Source organism: Vulpes vulpes, chromosome 14 (assembly GCF_048418805.1).
Source record: "Vulpes vulpes isolate BD-2025 chromosome 14, VulVul3, whole genome shotgun sequence".
Lineage (NCBI taxonomy): Eukaryota > Metazoa > Chordata > Mammalia > Carnivora > Canidae > Vulpes > Vulpes vulpes.
In genome coordinates, this window is record NC_132793.1 from 106,572,350 (window position 1) to 106,593,449 (window position 21,100).

At 54.3% G+C, this 21,100-nt stretch overlaps 1 protein-coding gene across 2 annotated transcripts in view; it reads right to left on the bottom strand.

Annotated features, from left to right (window-relative positions):
• The window catches only part of PPP2R2C (protein phosphatase 2 regulatory subunit Bgamma), a 131,962-nt gene that overhangs the window by 24,783 nt on the left and 86,079 nt on the right, over positions 1–21,100 (bottom strand). For both annotated transcript variants that reach the window (XM_025999870.2, XM_025999880.2), the window contains exons 5-6: positions 17,411–17,588; positions 1,444–1,608 (exon numbers count right to left, since the gene is read on the bottom strand). In XM_025999870.2, coding sequence (XP_025855655.1) covers positions 1,444–1,608; positions 17,411–17,588 — 343 coding nt within the window. The remainder of the gene's footprint in view (positions 1–1,443; positions 1,609–17,410; positions 17,589–21,100) is intronic.

Sequence of the window (21,100 nt, forward strand, 5' to 3'; positions counted from 1 at the left end):
CCTGCCCTGCCCTCAACCTTCTGCTGGTTTCTCTTCTCATTTAGAATAAAACCAATCCTTCCCCTGACCTGCAGAGCGCTGGCCACTCAGCGAGAGAAGGCTGTTCCTGGGGCTGAGTATGTGCATGAGGGCTCTGTCTGGGCTCCCCTGGAGAGGTTTGGGGCTCATGGATGGGTGACAGCTGCTTGAGCAGGTGCAAACCCAGAAAGGACACTGTGCCCAGTGAGGAAGCCCCGGACGCTGGAGCATGGACGTGCCCAGGAAAGAACAGTGTGGTGAGAGGTAGGGGGACGGAGCTTGCCAAGGAGTGGGGAGGGGCTGGCAGCTGCTGAGAGTCCTGAGCCTGAGTCCCTGTGCACCAACTGAGAGCCACCCTCTTGGACTGTCTAGGGAAACTTCGTTCCTGAGGAGAAGAGAGTGACCCAGTCCCTTCCAACAGACCTCTGATAAACCCGCCTCTGCCAGCCTACTGGTCACTCATTCATTTGTTCACTCAACAAGTACTTATTTCCAGATGCTGTTGTAGGCACTGGGGTGCATACAGAGATGAACAGCAGTCCCCGCCCCCCTGACTGGGTCCTGTCTGTCCCTGTACCCCTGCTACCATGGCAAGGTTACCTAGGAAGGACACTGTGGCCTGACTTCCCCTGATCCTCTGCCTTTGGGGGCCTCTGGGGATGCCAGCACCAAGCAGCCCAGCCTGGTGGTGAGAGCACCAGCTGGGACATCCCAGAGGCTTCAGGTCCTGCCTCACCACTTTTCACTCTGGGTGATCTTGGACCCATCCCTGGAACCTAAGTTTCCTGTTCTGTTCGGGACTTCGTCAGAACTCAAGTGAGGGTGAGAGGATGTGGCAGAGTTGTCTGGGCACCCAGCTCAGCGCATCCAGTAAGTGAGAGCTGTTGTGTGGTCGTGACAGTTGTCCTCTGGCCTTCCCTGGACCTTGCTCAGCCCGGATCCCCACAGCACCCCTATGGCATCCCCCCAGCTGGTCCTGTAGTGGGTTCCAGCACCAGGAATTGACCTTGTGGAGCTCACAGGCTGCTGGGGGAGACTCCCCAGCCCACAGAAAGGTCTACAGGGTGTGGCCAGTCCATGAGAGGGAATCTCTGGGGACTCTGGGGGCACAAAGAAGGGGCCTGAACCAATGTGGGGGTCAGGGAAGGCTTCCTGGAGGAGTTGACCACTGAGTATGGTCCTTCCTAAGCTTCTGGCTCCCAGCCTACTCCCTGACCTTTGTTTTAGCTGCCTGCTCCCTAGAAGCTGGGCAGCTCCTCTCGGGGAACTCGGGGGGCAGTGGGCGGCAAGACCAGGATCCCCCCAGCCCCAGACAGTGCAAAACACACCTATGCTACTCCCACCCGCCCCGGGCCACAGCACCAGGATGGCTGCTGCCCTGCCACCCCCACTTTGTACGGGGTCCTGGATGGTGTCGACACTTACGTTTGGAGTGCTTGTCACACAGGGCGGCTGCACGCATGTCGCAGAGACGCAGAGAGCCCTTGCTGCTGCTGTACACAAAGAGGTTGCAGTGGTGGGGGTGGAACTCAGATGCTGTGATCACCTCTGTGAGGTCTTCCATGTTGGCCGGCTTGATGTCCACGATGTCTGGCGCTGTCAAGGAAAGGGCAGAGAAGGGAGGGCACCCTCGCCGCACTGCCTTCCCATCCACCCTGCATCTGTGCTGCATCTCCATTCCTGAGACTCCTGGACAAAGCCCCAGACAGTATCTGAGCTGCAGACCTGCATGCCCAACCGCCCACTGGCTGCCCCTGCTGGGTGCCGTCTACTGTCCCCATCCGCCTGGACCCGCAGCCTCCCATCTGACCTGTGCTTTCTCCCAGCTGGCTCCCACCAGGTGCCCAGCCTCCCCTCCAGCCCCCTCACCAGGGGCCAAGCAGAAGGCAAGGAGGGTTTGAGTGCCTAGTATGTGCTGGGCTCCTGGTAAACAATTTCGGTTCTCCCCATCACTCAGTGAATTGTGCCTGGAGCTGAGCGTATGGGTACCCCCACCCCCGGAACCCACTCCCCTTCTGTCCACAGCATTGAGATTCTCCCTGGCAGAAAAAGTTCTCTGCCTGTCTGGGTTCTCCGCTCTCATCTGTGCCTTCCCCTCCACTCGCAATCACCATGAGTGATGAGCACGTGGCCTCGGAGGTGCCAACAGAGGGGCTCCAGGCTTGAGATGTGGGGGATGCTGGGAGCAGCTCTGTCCTCTGCTGGGCTGGGTGGTGTGCAGAGGAGGGGTGCATACTTGCTGCTGTGACAAGGGAGACCTGGAGTCCATGGGTGGGGTAGATAGCCCCAAAGATAGACTGGGGGGAAAGACCTGGCAAGGCCATTTGAATCCTGAATCAGGATTCATCAGAAGCCAAGGCCCTTGGGTGATTAAGCGTGGAAGCCAATAAATCCATTTTCTGTTTAGGATCAAGTATTTTGTCGCCTGCAAAGAAAGTATCCCTGACTCTAGAGGGATGCTCTAGAGCCCAGAGAGGGTAAGCAACTTGTCCAGGATGGCTCAGCAGTGAGCCCCATCCATTGCCTGTTGCCTATAGCAGTGAACCGGAACCGCCTGGTGTAGCCTTCAGAGCCTGGCATCGCCCCTCTTCCTCTCCAGCTTCAGATCTGACTAGTCACTGGGCCCTAAAGTCACTTTCCTCTCTGACAGCGACATCCTGGTCTCTGGTCTCCCCAGCCCTGTATGGGGCTTTTGCCCTCTCCTCCCTATGAATGTGCGTGTGGGCCCAGGAGTCCAAGGTTCAAATCCCAGCTCTGCCACCTTTTGCCTGTGCAGTCGAGGGGCTCTTCATGCCTCTGGTTCCTCACCTATAAAATAGGCCAACAGTTCTAACGCAGTCTTGCTGTGAAAATCAGAAGAGGCAAAGCCCCTTGCTCACTGCTTGGCACATTACAGAGCTCAGTGAGTATCAGGGACATAAGTATTTTTTATCATGCGGAAAATTCTGATTGAAAGTCTGAGACTCACCAGCCATCAGCCCTCCCTCCCCCTCTCACCGCAGCCTCATTAAGAGGCATTTTCTGACTTTTGTGAACATGAGAGTTTATAAAACATCATAAAAGATGGATCTAAGTGACCAGAGGCAGCAAGGAGGGTCTGTGCACTCACATTCAAATACTGCTGCTGGAAGCACCTCACTATATAACCAGAAAATTAGAATCACATAAAAATAGAGAGAGGAGGAAGAAGGAGCCTGGGCTGGTTTCCCAGGAAACTGCGGTTTTCTGGTATGATAAGAAGCAGAGATTAAATCATGAAAAATGAGACAGAACAGTAAGAGCCAACACTTCTGTGCCAATTCCCTCCCCATCCTCCGGGGGCTAAGCGCCTGCAGACACCTGCTTGGGAACAGCTTCAGTTTCTCCCCCAACTTATTTTTTTTTTCTCCCCCAACTTAAAGTGGTGTCCAGGGAAAATGTGCGGCTGTTTACGAAATATCATGCACATTAGCACAGCACCTGTTTGATGCTCTGCACCAGAGGGACTGAATTCTCTTTGCAGAACGCAGGCCACAAAGGTCCAGTGAAGCCTGGGGGACACAGAAGCGCCCAGGCCTCAGGGGATGCAGGCTGGCTTGCAGTCGACATGTGTTTACGCTGTGTCATAGGGCTATGACTCCCAGGGAGCAGGATGCAGTGGGATAAGGTGGAAACGCCCTGCCAACCACTGCAGCTTCCCTTCGGGGGCGGGGTGAGGGGGGGATTTGTCCACGGGCCCCCGGGCCCCCGTGGGACTCAGGGCAGCCACTCCTTTATTGCTCTTCCTGATGAATGGAAGGCGGAAGTGACAGGTACCATGTGTCACTCCCAGGCTGTAGTGGTGAGAGCCAGCACGTGGTGTGCGGTGACATGTTCCCCTCTGCTCTGAGACCCTCACCTTGGGTGGCCTGCTCTATGAAATATCCCTGGGCTGTTTCAAGCCTCTGAGATTTTCCAATCGTCTGTTTCTTCCGCACATAACCTACCCTCTCGACCCACTTGGTGTCCAAAGCCTCTTCACAGGCCCGCCTTCACATCCCACAGGATGTTCGAGAACACACCTCAATGGAGAAGAATCAAAGGGGTGACGTCTGAACTCCAATGGCGCTGCCTCCACAAAGACCAAAACTTTTACGTACCCGACGACAACGACAACTGTTCTGTTTACGACCGTTGTTCATTGTGAGTCATAGGCCATGTGCTCAGTCACCGGCCACCCACATTTACTTAGCGTCTGGCTCATGGGAACGGAGGCTGGTGTTCATGAAAATCTTTTCACAAAGATAGGAAGACCGGGACGCTTTGCACACTGGTGCCCATAGAGGAAGCGCAGTGTGGGGGCTCAGAAGCCTCCTCTCCAGGGCCCCACCTGCCACTCCGAGACTCATGAGGGGCCCATGGCCAAGCCTTTTTGCTCAATTCCAGAGTGCATGCCTCCTGTGACCCCATGATGCTTAACCAATCCTGGCAGCCTCATGACAACACTTGTTACAAATATGTATGAGGCATGACGGCTTTTAGAAGTACAAGGTAGTCCATTATGTCTGCAGCCTTCTGCATCAAACAGGCCAGAACCAGGTGACACAGAGCTGGCTAAGGATGATGCACATGGATGGAGGGTCCTGTGTGTGGGCTCAGGAGACATAGCGTCCCCTGCCAGGGTCCCGCTGACAGCCCAGGACCCAGAGTTCTTAGCGCTCAAGCAACACTCAGGAAATCTCTTGCTGTTTCAAACAAAGGACTCTGGCTCCAGTGGGTGCTGGAGAGATGAATGGGAAATATTTCTATGTGATCCCAGTGGAGGAAGACAAAACCACAGCCATGGCCAACAGGCCAGGGCCCCTGTAGGGCAAGGGCTCCTGAGGCTCAGCAGGCAGTCTCACGCCTCTGAATCCCAGGGCAGGGCCCAGAGCTGTGCCCACATCTCCCGGGACAGCACAGCATCCTTCAGTGCATGGGCACCAGACCTGACTCCAGGGCAGCCTCTCCAAGACCTCGGGCTCTGCTCACCACAGGACCTGCCCTGCACCTGCTCCCTAGCTCCCTGCAGGTGCAGGTGGGTATTGAGTGGGGCCATTCCTGTTGAGTTCCCTTCATCACATCACAGAGCCGGGCTGGAAGACAGACTCCTGACAAGGGACGTAGGTGAGAATGAAGACTCCACGGCATGATAATTACATTATATAGATACTGCAAACCCTCCTCCTGGACTCACACTGAGTAGCCTTGTGCACGTGGGCCATGGGACATTTGGTCCAACTGTGACCATATGTGGTGGCTTTGGCTTTGGCGGGACTTGTGCTGGGTCAGAAGCTGGAGGCCTTGGGCTAAGTGTGTGGTCTTCACGCTCTCTGGAATGTTCAGTGCCACGCGCAAATGTCATTCCTGTTCCTAAAGCCTGTTTCTCCCATTTGCAAAATGAGGGGTTGGGCATGATCCTGGAGAACCTTTTCATTTGGAGCATTGACCCCCAGGTGGCCTCTCCCCATTTCATGGTCAGTGGCATAAAACCCACTCAAACACGGTGCTTGATGAGGTTCATGGCAGACTGGCCTCCATGGAGACTGAGCATAATTAGACTCATCTACAAGCACCCCCCTGCTCCCCACCCCAGCAAAGCTACGTGAATTATTCATGTTCTGTTTTCAATCTAATTGCGCTCTACCTGTCTGATGGGCCTCTGTTTAACCTCCAGTCACACCTTGACAACTAAGTTTGCAGACTAGGGAGGTGGAGAGAGGAGCAGGTTGTGTAGGGAGGAGGAGGATGATGACGATGACGACTCCCCTGGTGCCACAGCCCCTGACTGAGCATGAGGGATTTTCTCCAGAACAGTAGGTTGAATGGTAGCCCCTTAATACCTATCCGTATCCTAACCCCAGAAACTGTGAATGTGGCCTCATTGAGAAAAAGAATCTTTGTAGAATATACTGAAGCATCTTTAAGAGGAGGCCATCCTGGGTGTCTGGAGTGGGCCTTAAACCAGTGACAGGTGTCCTTCTAAGAGACCCCCACAGAGGCCACGTGACCATAGAGGCAGGCTGGAGTCAGGTGGCTGCCAGGAAGGCCTGAGGCCACCAAGAGCTGGGAGAGGCAAGACAGAGCCTCCTGGGTAGCCTCCAGAGGGAGCACAGCCCTGCCAGCATCTGGACTGCAAACTTCTGGCCTGCAGAACTGGAGGAAATTTCTGTTGTAAAGCCACACAGTTTGCAGACATTTGTTCTGGCATCCATGGGAAACTCAGACACCAGGCTGCTTCTGGGAGCTGGGCAGCAGTGGCGTGGCTATCGTACTAGTAGCCCAGTGCTTCTGGTTGACTGCCCACCTTCCTAGTCTGTCAGGGTCACTGCTGCAGCACCCAGCACACAGCAGGGGCTTCTTAGGACAGCTGCTGAGGTCAGTGAGCCAATCAGCCTGTCCTCATGGGTCCCTGTGACCCGGGCCAGGCGGGGGCAGCTCAGGAAGAGTAACACCCATCTCAAGGGTAAGAAGCCCTTAAAGTGGAGACGAACCTGGGCTCAGGGAGACGCCAAGCCAGGGGAGCAGGGTGGGGGTCCTTTAGCAGGGGGCTGTCACTGACAAGGGCCATTTAAAAAGCCATCACCCTGCAGCACACAGGAAGCCTTGCTGCAGCCACATGAGTGCTCAAGAGCGCTACTCATCGGGTTTCTGCAAGGTTCTTGGGAAGGTCGGATTCCCCACAGTGCCTTCCTTAGGTCCCCACTGCACTCTGCTCATAGACCTGCTAGCACTGAGCTTTTCAGGCTGCAAATACTATCTGTCCTGTCTGCTTCACTCATCTGAGTGCGGGCAAAATCGTGTTGCCATTTATACACCTAACTCCAGCCCAGCACCTGGCACCTATATGCACCTGATATGCCCTGTGGAATGGCCACAATCATCCTGCTTCACATCTGTGTCTTGTTCCAACCTCTCCACCTGCAAGTAACATGCACCCCATCCTGTGGATGGGGACGTGGAGGCTCAGCAAGGAAAAGCCGCTCCTTGGGACTTGGCAGAGGGTCCCAGCCCAGGACTGGCTAAGCTGGATTCTAGAGCTAGCAATATACCCGCTATGACAGGGGCAAAGCAGAGCAAGGGTGGGAAGTGCAAACCCCAGCCCCTGACAGCCTGAGTGGGTGGAGAGGGGTGCCGCTCCCTGGAGCACTAGCCTCAGGGGAGGTCTCTGGCTCCTCCCGGCTCCTCTCCTGCCTCCTGTCATACAATAAATCCATTTACCTTCAGTGTGAACGGGTGCTCTAGATCCAGGGCAGGTAGATGTCTATAAAAGGCTAGAGAGTAAACATTTTAGGCTTAGCAGGCTCTAAGCTCTCATCTCCACTCACCAACTCTGGTGCTCTATTGCAAAACAGGCACAGACAACATGTAGATGAATGGGAGCAGCTGAGTGAATGTAAAATACCAAGAGGGGCGTTCGGGGCCTAGGGCTGTACTTGGCTGGCCCCAGGCCTAGAAGAAGGACTGCAATCTTGCTTTTGTCACAGCAGTCTCCCTCCTTGATCCCACACAGGACCAGGGTATAAAGCAGCCCCCCTGGCCCGACCCCACCCCCTGCCGCCAGCATGAGGCCATCCTCCAGTGCCCCCTGTACCCTGTGAGCTCCAGGCCTTCCCTGGGGGAGTCCGCAAAGCTCAGAAACAGGCATTCATCCCATCCTGGAGCAAAGTCTGTGGCTCTTGCTGTCAAGGACACTGGAATGTACTCCAGGCGGGCCTTCTGCAGAGTCATCAGGTTTGCAGAGATTTTTATAGAAACTCCTTCATCTCCTGCTGCCAAAGGCATGGCCTGATGGCCTGAAGCCAGCCAAGGTCATATCGGCATGGAGCACCGATGTCAGCCCTCAATCCCTGGGCTGCAAGCCCATGAGGCCCCACCCGGAGAGCCCCTGAAATGTCGGGGAGAAGGTCACAGGACCTCCAGTGGTCCCATTCTTCTGAGGTTTCCCTCTGAGCCTCATCTCCCCTACCTGAACAGGGGGTGGGCACAGGTACACAGGGCCATCTCTCATCCTTGGCCAAATTTCCCCTGGCCATGAAACAAGTCAGGCACACGAAATGAATAAATATCATTGGTTTGTTTGGGAAGGAGTTCAAGTGAGAAGTGGGTATGGAAACCATCCCAGAAACATCAAAGAAGTACACAAATATTAACTAACATCACAACAGACTCTAGCGGCAGCACCGCAACAGATGATGCTATAAAGATGCAGCAACTAACTGAGGTTGGAGACACAGTCAAACCTTCAGAGAGCTGTGGAGGGCAGCCCTGGACCCCGCATCTATGGGCCAGGCACCTCGCATCCCTGTGGGAAGGACTACCTACGCTCCACGCCCATGGGTGCTCCACAGGGCTGGCAAGTGATGTGCCAGGGACCACATGCAGAGCCCAGCAGAGCAAGGATAGAGTTCTGGCTTCCTAACTCCCAGCCACTGCTCCTCCCTGTACTCCCTCTGTTCTGGAGTGAGAGCATCTCCACACAATATATACAAACAAACCCTCAGGCAATGCTTCTGGGGCACCCTGGACTGGCTTGTGACCCTGCAAGGAGGGTACTAATAGCGTGGTAGGGAGAGTTCAATGATGAGAAGGATGCAGCCTTGGGCTCCATTGATTGAACTGAGCAAAGCGTGGTTTATCTAGATGTCTCGGCATGAACACGCTCTCAGGATGGGGGAGGCGGTTACCATGGTGACTGAGCAGCCACCACATGAGAATGGAGGCAGCTCCGCCAAGGACCACGCCAGAGAAGCCTTCCCACAGGCTCTCCAGGGACACTGGGTGCAAGTAGCCCAGAAGGCCTCCAGCACATGGAGATAGTCCTGTTGCGGCATAGCCAGCAAAGCTGCCTTTTTTTTCAGCAAATTTTCTCCAAAAGATGACCTGGTTACAAAGATGAGCTAGAAGTACTCTGGCCAAACCCTATCAGATCCTGTAAAGAGGTTCCTGGCAACCTTTGCCTCTGTATGAATTTGCTAGGGGTTGCCACAACAAATGCCATAGATGGGTGGTTTAAACAAAAAGTTATTCTCTCCTAGTCCTGGAGGCTGGAAATTCAAGATCAGGGTGTCAGAAGGTTGATGTCTTTGAGGCTTCTCTCCTGAGTGTGTAGATGGCTGTCTTCTCCCCGTGTCTTGACATTATCTTCCCCATTATGGGTCCTAACCTCCTCCTCTTGTAAGGTGGATTAGGACCTATCCTGATATTTGTTTCACCTTAATCACCTCTTTAAAGACCAAATACCATCACATTCGAGGTCCCAGGGTTAGGATCTCAACATATATATTTTGGTGGGACGCAACTCAGCCCATGACAGCCTCTTTCCCTTCTCTGCTCAGAGCCTTACTAACTATGATGGTACCATCCTGCTCGGGGAGGATGCAGTCCTGCTCAGAGAGAAGAGCCAGATTGCTGGGACTATGTGGGGCCATGAAGAGGGGCGATCCTGTGTAACTGCTCACCACACAAGCCCACGGAAGCCCTGTGGGTCTTCTCTATGTGGTGAGCCAGTCTACCCATCTTTAGCACAGCCAGCTTATGTGATTCCCAAATACTGAGCCAGAGAAGAGAGTACTCAGTTCTGAGTCACAAGGACCGAGGCTTGAGGGTCTAGCCCCATCACAAACAGCTGTGAGACCTCCAGAAAACTTCTCAACCTCCCTGCACTTTGCTTTTCTCATCTATAGAATGGACTGATAAAATCTGTTTGCAGGCCTATGATGAGGATTAAATGAGATGACATAAGTCAAAGGCCCTCACAATGAAAATAAATAAAATGACTTAGACATTTATTTTTTTTAAGTCCCTAGAACACAGTACTTTTAGCAAGAATTAAAGTTCATTAAATCAGAAGCAGAGTCTTTCTCTTCCTCTGGAAAAGCAGGAAATTAAGCAGATTGCCAAAGGAACAGTCTATTCCCCCCTCCCGAAAAAAAAAAAAAACAAACAAAAACCAAGGACTTGAGGGTTTATGCTGAATTGTGTGCTTTGGCTCCTAAGATCTGGGAGAGAAACCCCAGACAGGACGAAGCAGGACGCACACCCAGGTGGCTGTCTTCTCATGGTCACTGAGAAAGGGCAAACCAGAGCCCATCCTGATCTCCCCATAACCAGGGCTTCCAGCCCAGCAGTGAAGCCAAGAGGCCCACGATGATGCTCCAGGAGAAACACACAGGGTACATGGGATGGGATTTTTGGGGAGGTCCTGAGCTGGTCTGGAGAGTCAGGGAGGCAGGGGCATTAAGCTGAGGACTTACAAGAGTAGGAGTTATCCAGCCAGCTGGAACCCGATGGGGAGAGGGTGGGAGATGAGGCTCCGGACTGGGGTCTGGGGTGGGTGGTTAATCTGGAGCATGTCACAGAAATGCCACAGAGGCCTGTCAGGAGGGATCAGAAGCACAGAAGAGTCATGCATTCCCACCACTAGAGGACACAGCAGCCTCACTCCCCCCCCTCCCCGTGCACCTGGCCACCTGTGTCACCTGTCACCTCTGTCACAAAACAATCCCCACTCTGGCCTGAAGTGGGGAAAAGCACCCGCTCTCCCTTAGGATCTAAAAGTAGAGCCAGGAAATATCACTGCCCAATGGGGCTGGACGAGCTTCTCAGAGCTTGTCAGGGCTCATCTCCATGCCACCCACAAAACAGAGAGAATGACAGGACCCCATGACAAGCTGATGTAAGGGCTCGAGGCGCTCGTGCTTGCAGACTGGAGGTGAAATAACAGTGGCTGCTGCAGGGGTTGCAGCTCTCACCACTGAGAGGCAGTGTAGCATGACAGTGAAGCGTGTGGGTTCTGCACCAAGAGGGCCTGAGTCTGAATCCTAGGCCCTGGCACTTCCCAGCTGGGTAACTCTGGATAATTACTTGCTCTTCCTGTGGCTTAGTTTCCTCGTCTACAAAAGAGGAATGTTAATAATGCCTACTCCACTGTGTTGTCAGGAGGATTAAAGAGAATTAGTATGTGCAACGTGCTTAGAGCTCTGTTTGGCACCGAGTGCTCAGGAAGGGGTGACGGGGTGTGTGAGGTGGTGGGGAGGGGGACCCACAACACCAGCTGCCAGCAGAGTCAGCACCAAGGACAGCTGCACGGGCACTTGGGCCCCATTGGAAGCCCGGCCTTGTTGAGCCCGGAAAGCAGCTGTGTGCAGGCAAACAGCTTAACCACAGGCTTTCTGGTGGAAACCAATTTGGGGGATTCAGATTCGGGGCATTTCTGAGCAGATGTTCTTGTTCCTTCTCTGTAGAGTGGTACTACAGGAGAATGGAAAAGGGCAGCCTGTAGGGTGCCTGACAGCGGGTCAGGGCCCGTGTGGGTTGTGTCTATAGCTCATCAGGCCCTGCGCTCATCGGCTACTCCACCCTTAGGCCCCAGCACAGGAGACACACCTGCACTGAACTGATGAGGAAAGCAAGGCTGGGGAAGGCTAAGTGACCAGCAGGGTCACCTATGAGTGAGCAATGGAGGCAGGCTGGACGCCAGGATCCAGGACTTTTGGCCATCACAGAGCCTGGCACATGGAGGGGCCTCAGCCAGTCCCTTCCTTTGTTTCCTGCAAGGGGAACATGCCTAGCCTGCAGGTGGCCATGTGCAGACTGGGGTTTGCAGCCTCTGCCCCTACTGCCGCAACATCCCGCCTAGCTTCAGGACCTGCTCTCTAAAATGGCAATTAGAAACTTGCTCCAGACCGAGGCTTGGTGCAATGCCAGCTTCCACCATGAGAAATCGCTCAGGGGGGAGAAAAATCAATTGAACCATCTTTGCAATTCTCCAAGTGCTAAAAATAAAGCAGAGGCCCATCAGCTGAGACCCTCTGTGCAATCTGTTACCTTTAAGAGGCATCGAGCTCCAGAAAAATCACTCAGAGCCGCCTGTCTCAAATGTTGGTTAAAGGACGTGAGAGGTTGTTTAAACAGATGTGGACACAGCGCCAGGGAGGAAAGGGGCCTTCAACAATCAGAGACGACGCAGGGGTTTTATGAGAGCCAGCCTCAAAGATCTGGGGAGCTGCTGTTTAAGGAGGGAAACACGGGCCACCTGCTGGGCCCTGATTACTGCCAGGTCTTTAACGTGCATGATTTCTTTATTCCTTACAAATATCCTTAGGACAAGGTAATAGGCCCATTTTACACTGGGGGAAATTGGTGGCCCAGGAGGTTACACAATGAATCTAAGCACAGGTCTGCTAGACCCCAGATTACTGCTCTTTAGGGGCTAGGGTCTCTGAGTCCCCCGGAATCCAGATTTATAAGGAGGTGTCTACATCCTAAGACTACATGGGGACTGGAATCCCTCATCCAAAGTCACCATGTGTAGCCACTCCTAAGCACCTACTATGTGCTGGGCCCTGCATTATGTATGGGGATACAGAGAGGGCTCAGACTGGGTACACCAAATCTCAAGGTTTTCACCAGAAAACGGCGCAGGCATCATACTAAGAGATGAGGAAAGCCCAGTGTGACCAGGGAGTGAGGGGCTCTGACAGCCTAGGAGGCAAACAGAGTGGACAGAGTCAAGATGACTGGGTGAAGGGGGCTGTGAGTGACACTTATGGGCAAATGGGAGCCAGCCAGGCTATGAGAAGGAGAAAGAGCGAGCCAGGGAAGGAAGAGCAGAAGGCAGAGCGCCCCCTCCTCTCAACCCCCCATAACATGAAGAAAAACCCAACAGCCCAGAGGTGTGAGGAAGCCTGATGCACAAGAGTCACCAAGAGCTTTAAGCCAGGGCCCCACAAGGTCAGACCAGAGTTCTGCTGAGACGTGTGGGATTCAGGCAACGGGCCAGGCAGGAATGGTCTGGCTCCAGCAGGGCCTCTGGCAGGGATGGAGACGAAGGCATGATTCCAGAGCTAACTAGGGGGAGAAAAGAAAGGGCTTGGCACCTTTTCCCATCTAGCGGGTGAGGGGGAGGAAGGAGGCGCTGCACCATGTGTGTGCCCGGCACACAGAGAGGCTCCGTGAGCACCAGGCTCCCCTGCCTCTCCTCTCAGAGCAGCCAATTCTCAAATTAGCAGCAGAAAGGTCCTCTAAGCTTTCTTACTATCTATTCTCATTGGTCAAAACAACGCCCACCTTTTCTTCTTTATTACAAAGGTTTTCCTTTCTCTTAAAACCTTTGCTGGAGATCAATTCTGCCTAGGTGGAAATCGTTGCTATTTCGACATGAGGAGGTGGTGCTGCTGCAGAAAACTTCTGGTGGCTTGGAGATGGAACAGCAGCATTATGGCAAATCAAGACACCAGAAGGCATGAGTCAAAGGGAGGGGAAGCCCCAGGCCCAGACGCCCCCCCAACCACGGGTTTGCACAAAAGGGGTCTCCCAATGCAGAGCCACTCTCCAGCTTGGCAGGCCTTGCTGGCCTCCTCCCATTTTGGAAATGAAACGCCTTTTCTAGTTACTCCGCTGCACAGGACCATCATCACGGCCACAGCCCATGGTCCTGAGGCCTTCCCTGTCAGGAGGCCGGCCTCTGCGGGGCGGTGCTGGTCTCTGTGCTGGAGTGGGAGGGGTGACTCTTGTCACTCTGGTGGCCAAGCAGCAGCAGGCCCTGGGGAGCTCCCTGGGCCTGCTCTCCAAGGAGCAGGGAACCATGCAACATAGTTCCCTGATGAATTGGTCTCAGCAGGGGAGGTTTCCACAACCACCACGCACCCCTGGGGACTCCTCTCCGCCCCTTCCATCAGCCTACTGGGTACTCCCCTTCCACAGGCAGGGGCTGCCTGGAGCCCAGCTTGGCAACCATCAGTGTTCTGCAGTACCCACACTCCTCCACCTCAAGGGCCAGGTTGTCTTTACATTGTGATCAACTACCAACTCACTCGCACAAAATGAAGACGCAGCACACATGTTTTAACACGGAGTTAGGAGGCAGGACAGCAGAGAAGACTCTGGGTTCCCAGGAGGTCCTCCCCGCTCCAATGACTGATGTTCCTCTCTCGTCACTAGCCATCTCCTCCTCCTAGATTCAGGCACTGTCAGCTTCCTGTCTGCTTATTTATTTGGCAAAACCCCCCATCCTGGCTCATACTCCACCTAGCCCACACCTGCAGCCACAGAGATAAACAGGGCTGGGAAAAATGCACACCACTGCTCTCCGTGGCCTCACTGCACTTGTCAGCTGCTTGCATGCTGGGTATGTTATTTGTTTACTATATTAATGGTTTATTGTCTGCTGGCTCCAGGAGGGCAGGGCTCTTTATCTATCTAATTCAAAGTCAGGCACAGAGCCTGGTACACAGAAGGTACTCAATAAATACAGCGGCGAATGGCATGCTCTCCAGCATATGGACAGGGCACAACCTGCAGTGGATCAACCCTCTTTTCTTATTCAGGCCTAACTTGTTCCAATGTCCTGTGGCCACCTTGGTCCTAAAGACAGTTATGAGACAGCCCACTGCCCCACTATGCCACTGCAGCCTGCCCATGGCCAAGCCCCTGCCTACCCATTGCCACCTCTCCTTGAATCTCCTTACTGGGCTCCTGGTCTCTGGGCTTGCCTGCTGGAATCCAGTCCACCCAGGACACACACGCACAGCTCTCCTACCATCCTTACCCACCATGCCCCGCTATGACATGCCCACTGCAGCTCGTGCTGGTGCTGCCCTGCTCACAGCAAGGGTGATGTCCCTGATACCACCTGGAGGCCCCCACTGGCAGGGCCAAGTTTCTTTCATTGTCCCTGTGTCCCCGGGGCTCAGCATGGGCCCAAGTCGGAAGACATACCAATTAATGGCTGAATGAAAGGGAACAGTAACCCTTACACAGCTGCAAGGCTTTACAGTTTGTAAAGGGCATTTGCAGTGTTCCTGAGTCCTTACAGCAGCCCAGCAGCGTCAATTGGGCAGGGGCTGCGTCCCCAGCCTAGCCTGCGATGGTGGCTGCAGCCAGCAGCCCAAGGGCTGGGCCAACAGCCTGGGGCCAGGCTGTAGAGGCCCGAGCGCGAGTCCCACTCAGCTCTGCTTTGTCAGCCAGTTCTGTCTCCCCAAACCTCTATTTCTGCATCTGCAGAATGGGGTGATAATGCACCACTGCTTCCAGCTTTCATGCCAACATGAAGGCCTTGCGAGATAACGAATGGCAAACTGGTCTGTGCACTGTAGAGTGCTGGGAGGAAGAGCTGAGGACAGCGAGCTGCTGTGACACAAGTCCCATGACCCCATGCCCACCCCGTTTGCAGATCCGGGGCTCCCACATGACTCATTTTATTCTGCTAGGAGGCTGGTCAACACCTCAAAGTTGGCAGCAGACATCTGCCTGTGCATCCCACCATGGGAGCCCCCAACTGCTGAGGGAGTGCCTGCTTCTTCTGAGGGGACCCCCCGCTACACACTGACCCTCTCCAGCTCCCTTGGCTCAGACCTGGCCAGTCAGAGCTTTGCATCCCTCACCCACAGTCACAGGTTCAGAGGGGCCCCTGAGGCCTAATCAGAGCCATGGGGTGCCTGGGGGGACAGTTCACAGAAAACTGGTCTCTTTTCTCTTGGGCTTTATTCTGGGAGGACAAGGCATGTGTCACTGGCCCTAATTTGCCACCATGTGGCACCTGAGACGAGCCAGAGCAGAGAGTAGAGGCAAGAAGCAGAGAGAACCATCTAATGACATTGTTTCAGCCCTTGAATCCACCTGTGCCTGAAGCCTTATCACGGTCCCTAAGTCAGTAGAGGCCTGTGTTTTGCTTGAACCAGGAGTGATGAGGTGTTCTAAGCCTTGCAACCAAGGGTCCTGATCAACTGAAGCTCTAAACACCGGGACAGGGGTAGGGCCCACTGGGCTTCCAGCCTGAATGGAGGGCCAGACAGATGCCTAGCCCAGCCTTCTCCACCACATCAAATCTGAGCTTCCATTTCTTCTAAGTGGCTGCAGCTTCAGCCCCTCCTTGAACTTTTGTGACCACCCCAATCCACTTCCACCCTCCTGGCTCAGAGGGCACCATACCTTCGGGGCAGGAAGGAGACATGCAGAGCACTAGCTCTGTGCTAGGTGCACCCAGGAGGGGCGCACCGAGTGTGCACGACAGTCCTAGTGGAAAGGGGTGAGTGAGGCTCACAGGGATCCATTACTCACCAAGGTCAGCGAGCTGGAGGGAGCAGAGCGAGACTCCCACAGAGGCTCACACGGACTGCAAAGCCTCACACCCTCCTGCTGGGCTCAGGGAACAGCATGTGCTTGCTCGCTTCTCTGCTCCTCTGAGCCCCAGGTCTCTCTGCCTAGTGGCCTCCAGCCAGTCCCTGGCTCTTGGGCCTCAGAAGCTATTTGCTACCCCCTCTCTCTCCTTCAAACCCTCCAGACTGCTGCCTCCTACTCCCACACTCCCTCCCAGTCCATCCTGGCTTCTGCTCTGAGGGACACAACCCCCTCCTGACAGGTAAGGCAGCTGCAGTAGCAGGTCCGACACCCTGTGTTGGGAGCTTCTGCAGCAGGAGCTCCCTGGCACCCAGCACAGAGAGGGCACTTGGGGGACCATCAGCTGGCATGAAGCTCTCAGGGGGGGCCTCCTACCCCGTTCCATTACACATCTTGGGGGGCAGACTTCACAAAGGGCAGTTGAACATAAAGGTTAGAAATAGGGAGTTGGGGCCAGGGAGCCTGGGCTAGACACTTGCTAGACGTAAGCTTTGAGCAGGTCAACTTGGCTCCCTGGGACTCGGTTTCCTCATTTGCACAGGAGGTCATGATAGCACCTGTCTTCTGGGTTGTCGTGAGGGTGATATGAGTTAATATGAACATGTCGATGTCAGGCACAGAAATGCACTGTGTAGGTTTATTATTATTGGTCTGCACAGAGTGACACAGTAGCAACCTGGCTGCTCTGTCCCCTGCGGCCCCTCCCAGGTCCATACTTGCCTACCAAGTTCTTCACCAGTCAGTGGGACCTGGAGTCCAGCCTATTGCTCCTAGCTTGCCTAGACATGGGGGACCACCAGGCTGAGCCCTCCTTTGACCCCATATAACGGGGCTTCTGACACCTTTACTGTCTGTCATTCTAAGCCCTGGGCGGGGGGCAGACCCCAAGGCTGCTCATCAAACACTGAAGCCCCTGCCTTGGGCAACAGGGAGGAGGGTCCATAGGAGCCTCTGGCTGACTCTCCCGTGGCTCACCCTTCCTCCAGGAAGTCTGACCCCAGGCCTCTATCTCCTTTGTCGTCCCTGATGAGGTCCCATGACAGAGAACACAGCCACTTGGAGAAGGCAACAGGTTGAATACAAGCCTTGGCAGCCATGGCTTTAAAGTTTCATAAATCAGCTCATCAGGATTCCAAATTTGGGCCTCGCTCACTGAAGAAGCTGAACAGAAACAGAAGCCCCCAAGTCGGCTCGCTTACAACCAAGCCAACCAGCCCCACCCAGAAGCACCCTGCCCTGGGAGATGGTGGGTGGCCACCGCTGGAAAGGATACTGAAGCTCCTGTCAGTGATGGCCAGGTGCCACAGGTTGATGCGCAGGTCATCCGCTGACATGTACGTCTCGCAGTCGCTATTGACGGAGATGGAGTTGATGTGGTAGGTATGGCCATTAGCGAAGACTCTCCGTGGGCTCACCTCCACCATCAAATCCATGGGCTTCAGCACAGGTACCTGCAGAGAGGAGGGGGCAGTCTGCAGGATGATGAGGTGATAGGAGGGGAAGTGCAGGGGCGGTAGGTGCCCAGGGCAGGAAACGGCATGCCAGGGCTACATGATCAAAACTGGACACTGGGAATGTGCCAGTGGGCATCCATTCTGCACATGCTAGAAAGAAGCAGTGCCATGTGGCTAATGTCCATCACCCGCCAGACCTGCATGAAAGCCTGGCCTCCTGGGATTGGCGCTGAGCCTGCTGCATGACTCTGAATAAGCGGCTGAACCCCACTGCCCCCAATTTCCTCACCTGTAAAATGGAATGAGAAAATATCGTGGCAGCACCAGCCAATTATCCATTTTTGTTCCGTTGTCACAAGGAGGTGGCTGCCCCGGCAAGAACTACATTTCCCAGCTGGCCATGTGACTAGTTCTGACCAATAGATGTGAGCACAGTGACACAGGGCACTGGTGAGCTGGACTGTTAAGAGGCAAGGTGTGCCTTCTCTACCTGCTTTCCCCTTCCACTGCTGGAAGGTGAGGACCCAAGCATTAGGAATGAAGGCCCATGGGATGGAAGGAGCCTGCATCCCTGCAGGAGAGTCATGGGTCAACCAGGAACGCCGATCCTGGACCTTTCTGTGAGTGAGGAATACATTTCTATGTGTTCTGTCCTGTGATGCCGGGGTTATTTGTTACAGCTGCTGTTAGCCTAACTCATACAAAGTCCACCCTGGAGGGTTGGTGTGACAAGTCCCTGGACAGCACTGGATACTGTGCTTTTGCTTTCCTCCACATTCTCTGCCTGGAATGTTCACCCTGTGAACACTTAGTTAACGGACTCCTCCGGCAGGGCCTAGAAGCAATAGCCCCTCAGACGTACAACCTGCCCTGGGAGTGGGGCCCCAGGCCCGCTCACCCCTAGCACACTGCACACATCTGTATCAAGGCTCATAGCATATGTTGTACTGTGTGTCGGGCACAACACCCCATCCCAGGAAACTGCGAGGTCTTTGAAGGTATAGAGATAGGCAGACAGATGGACATGGCTGCATCAATCTCTCCCAGGCTTGGCCCAGACTCTGCTCAGGAAATGGGGACGGGCATGGCCATCCCATCCTGGGTGGGAAGACTGGATGCCAAGATGACCTGACATGTCAAAGTCACAGAGCCAGGAAATGCAGAGCCAGGGACGACCACCCCTCAGAGCATCCTGTTGGAAAGGCAGATACTTGAAACCCTACTGCCCTGCTGCCCACTAGGGTTACCCTCACTGGGGACCTCACTACTCTGGGCCTTAGTTTTTTAATTTCTTTCTTTTTTAAAAAAAGATTTTGTTTATTTATTCATGAGAGACACAGAGAGAGTCAGAAACACAGGCAGAGGGAGAAGCAGGCTCCATACAGGGAGCCAGATGCAGGACTCGATCCCAGGACCCTGGGATCACGCCCTGAGCTGAAGGCAGATGCTCAACTGCTGAGCCACCCAGGCGTCCCTGGGCCTGTTTCCTTAGCTGTGAGGAGGGGTACGCTGGCACCTGCTCAAGGGCTTCTGTGAGGATCCCACGAGTTCCTGCAGGTCCAGTGCCCTGAGAATGGAGACCCATATAGGGCTAGGTTGCAGCCAGAAGTAGTGCCCGATCTCCTCCTCAGGAAGTGATAGAGGCAGGGCCCAGGCTGGAACCCATGTGGCTGTGTGAGGGCTTCTAAGTCAGCTCCTAATCTTCCCTTCCCTTGCCTCAAGGCACAGCCACTGCCTCCCCCGCTATCACCCCCCCCCCCCAAGGCCCCTGGACTCTCTCAAGTCACACCTGTTCCTGGAGAAGGTCAGAGCATTACTAGCCTAGCAAAGGCTTGGATCTCAGTCTGCCTTCCCTCCTTCTGGCAACATCACTTCCTCCTGGCAGCCCTGACCTACACCCAGGGCTCCAGTCAGTCACTGCCATCCCCAAACCATATTTCAAAGCCATTAAAAGAACAGAGGAGAAGAAGAGTGAAAATAAATTCGCCATGAAGGTTTAAGTGTCTTGTGAATAAAACACCTCCCCTCCCCCAACACTTCTAGAAGCCCTGGTCTAATTAAGGTGAGAAGCAGGAACCTAAACATTAATGACAGAACACTGTGAGATACAAAAAGCTAGAATGCACAGAAGCAGGATGAGGTTTCTTATCTGACTTGCCTAGAAACGGCTTTATTTTTTTTATTTTTTATTTTTTTTTAGAAACGGCTTTATAGAGGAGAAGGCTAATAGGGTTTTAAAGGATGAATAGGAGTTCGCCAAATCAACAAGGTGGAGAAAGGCCTCCCTTGTGTGTCCATCTGCCCAGCGCTGACCACCAAGGTTGGGTGACCCCATGTCTGTTTCCTTGGGGGGCTGGGGACACTTTGGGGTCAAGGACTCAGCCTGCTCTGGCCCACCTCTGAAATCTAGGGATCTAGAAGAGGTCTAGCGCAGAGCCGCTTGTCAGTGAGTAACAGCCCAAGCCTCCAGTGAGCTCGGCAGGGATTGGGGAAGAGCTGCACGTGGCTGGGTGGCTTCGGGACACAGGAGGAGACAAGGAAAAGGCAAGAGCAAGAAAGGCCCAGGTGCCCCCATTCTCTCTCCCTTCCTCCTCCTCCAGCCTCAGCAGGAAGGTCAAGGGCCGCCTTGAGGCGTAAGTGAGACACAGAGCAAAGTCTCTGATGCTGGGAGGGAAATAAATGGATTCCCATGGGCCACCAGCGCTGCCGCAAATGCCAGGCCCATCAAGAGGTGATAATTGCATCCTTCCCACTAGATGAAAGCCTCATAAACTTCCTGGGGGCTGGGGGTGGGGCGGGGGTGGGGCACGTCACTCCCATTACTCAGCGTGGAAGCTAATTGGCCTCCTTTCTGTGTTCTAGCTTTCTCAGAATTTATTTGCACAATTTGCCAGTCATTTAGAGGCGGATATGTTTAAACATTTATTTCTCCATCTCAAGAACAACACTGATTACCGTTTCGTATTTACGACAATAGGCTGGCCATGTAGTGAGCGCGTACGCTAAGATGTTTTGGGGAAAGTGAGTCCTCATCCCCGTTTGGCTGGTGAGGAAACGTAGGCATAGGGCAGGGCCCTGCCTACGGCCGCCTTACAAGCCTTGGGTGGCTCTGGGAGCAGTCGGGGAGCCCAGGGCAGGAGCTAACACCCCTGCGCCAGGCCTCGCCATTGTCCCCCCCCAGCCCCAGAGTGGTGCACACTCATAGCTGTGATCGGTCCTCCTCTCCCAGGAGGGCAGGCAGTTCCTGGGATGTGACCCCACCTTTTCAAACTGGCTAGAACATGGAAATGGGAGCTGAAGAGAACAGTACCCATGATGCTCACTCATGGGACTTGGGCCGCCTCCTCGGAGCCAGGACTGTCCCAGGAACAGGGACACTAAGACTCGGACCCAATCTCGCCCCCAACCGCTCTGTTTCCCTGAGAGGTCTCTCAGGGCTGGGCTCAACGTGGGCACTCAGTAAGTGTGCGATGAATGAATGCATCCAAATCAGCTGTGCCCCGACATGA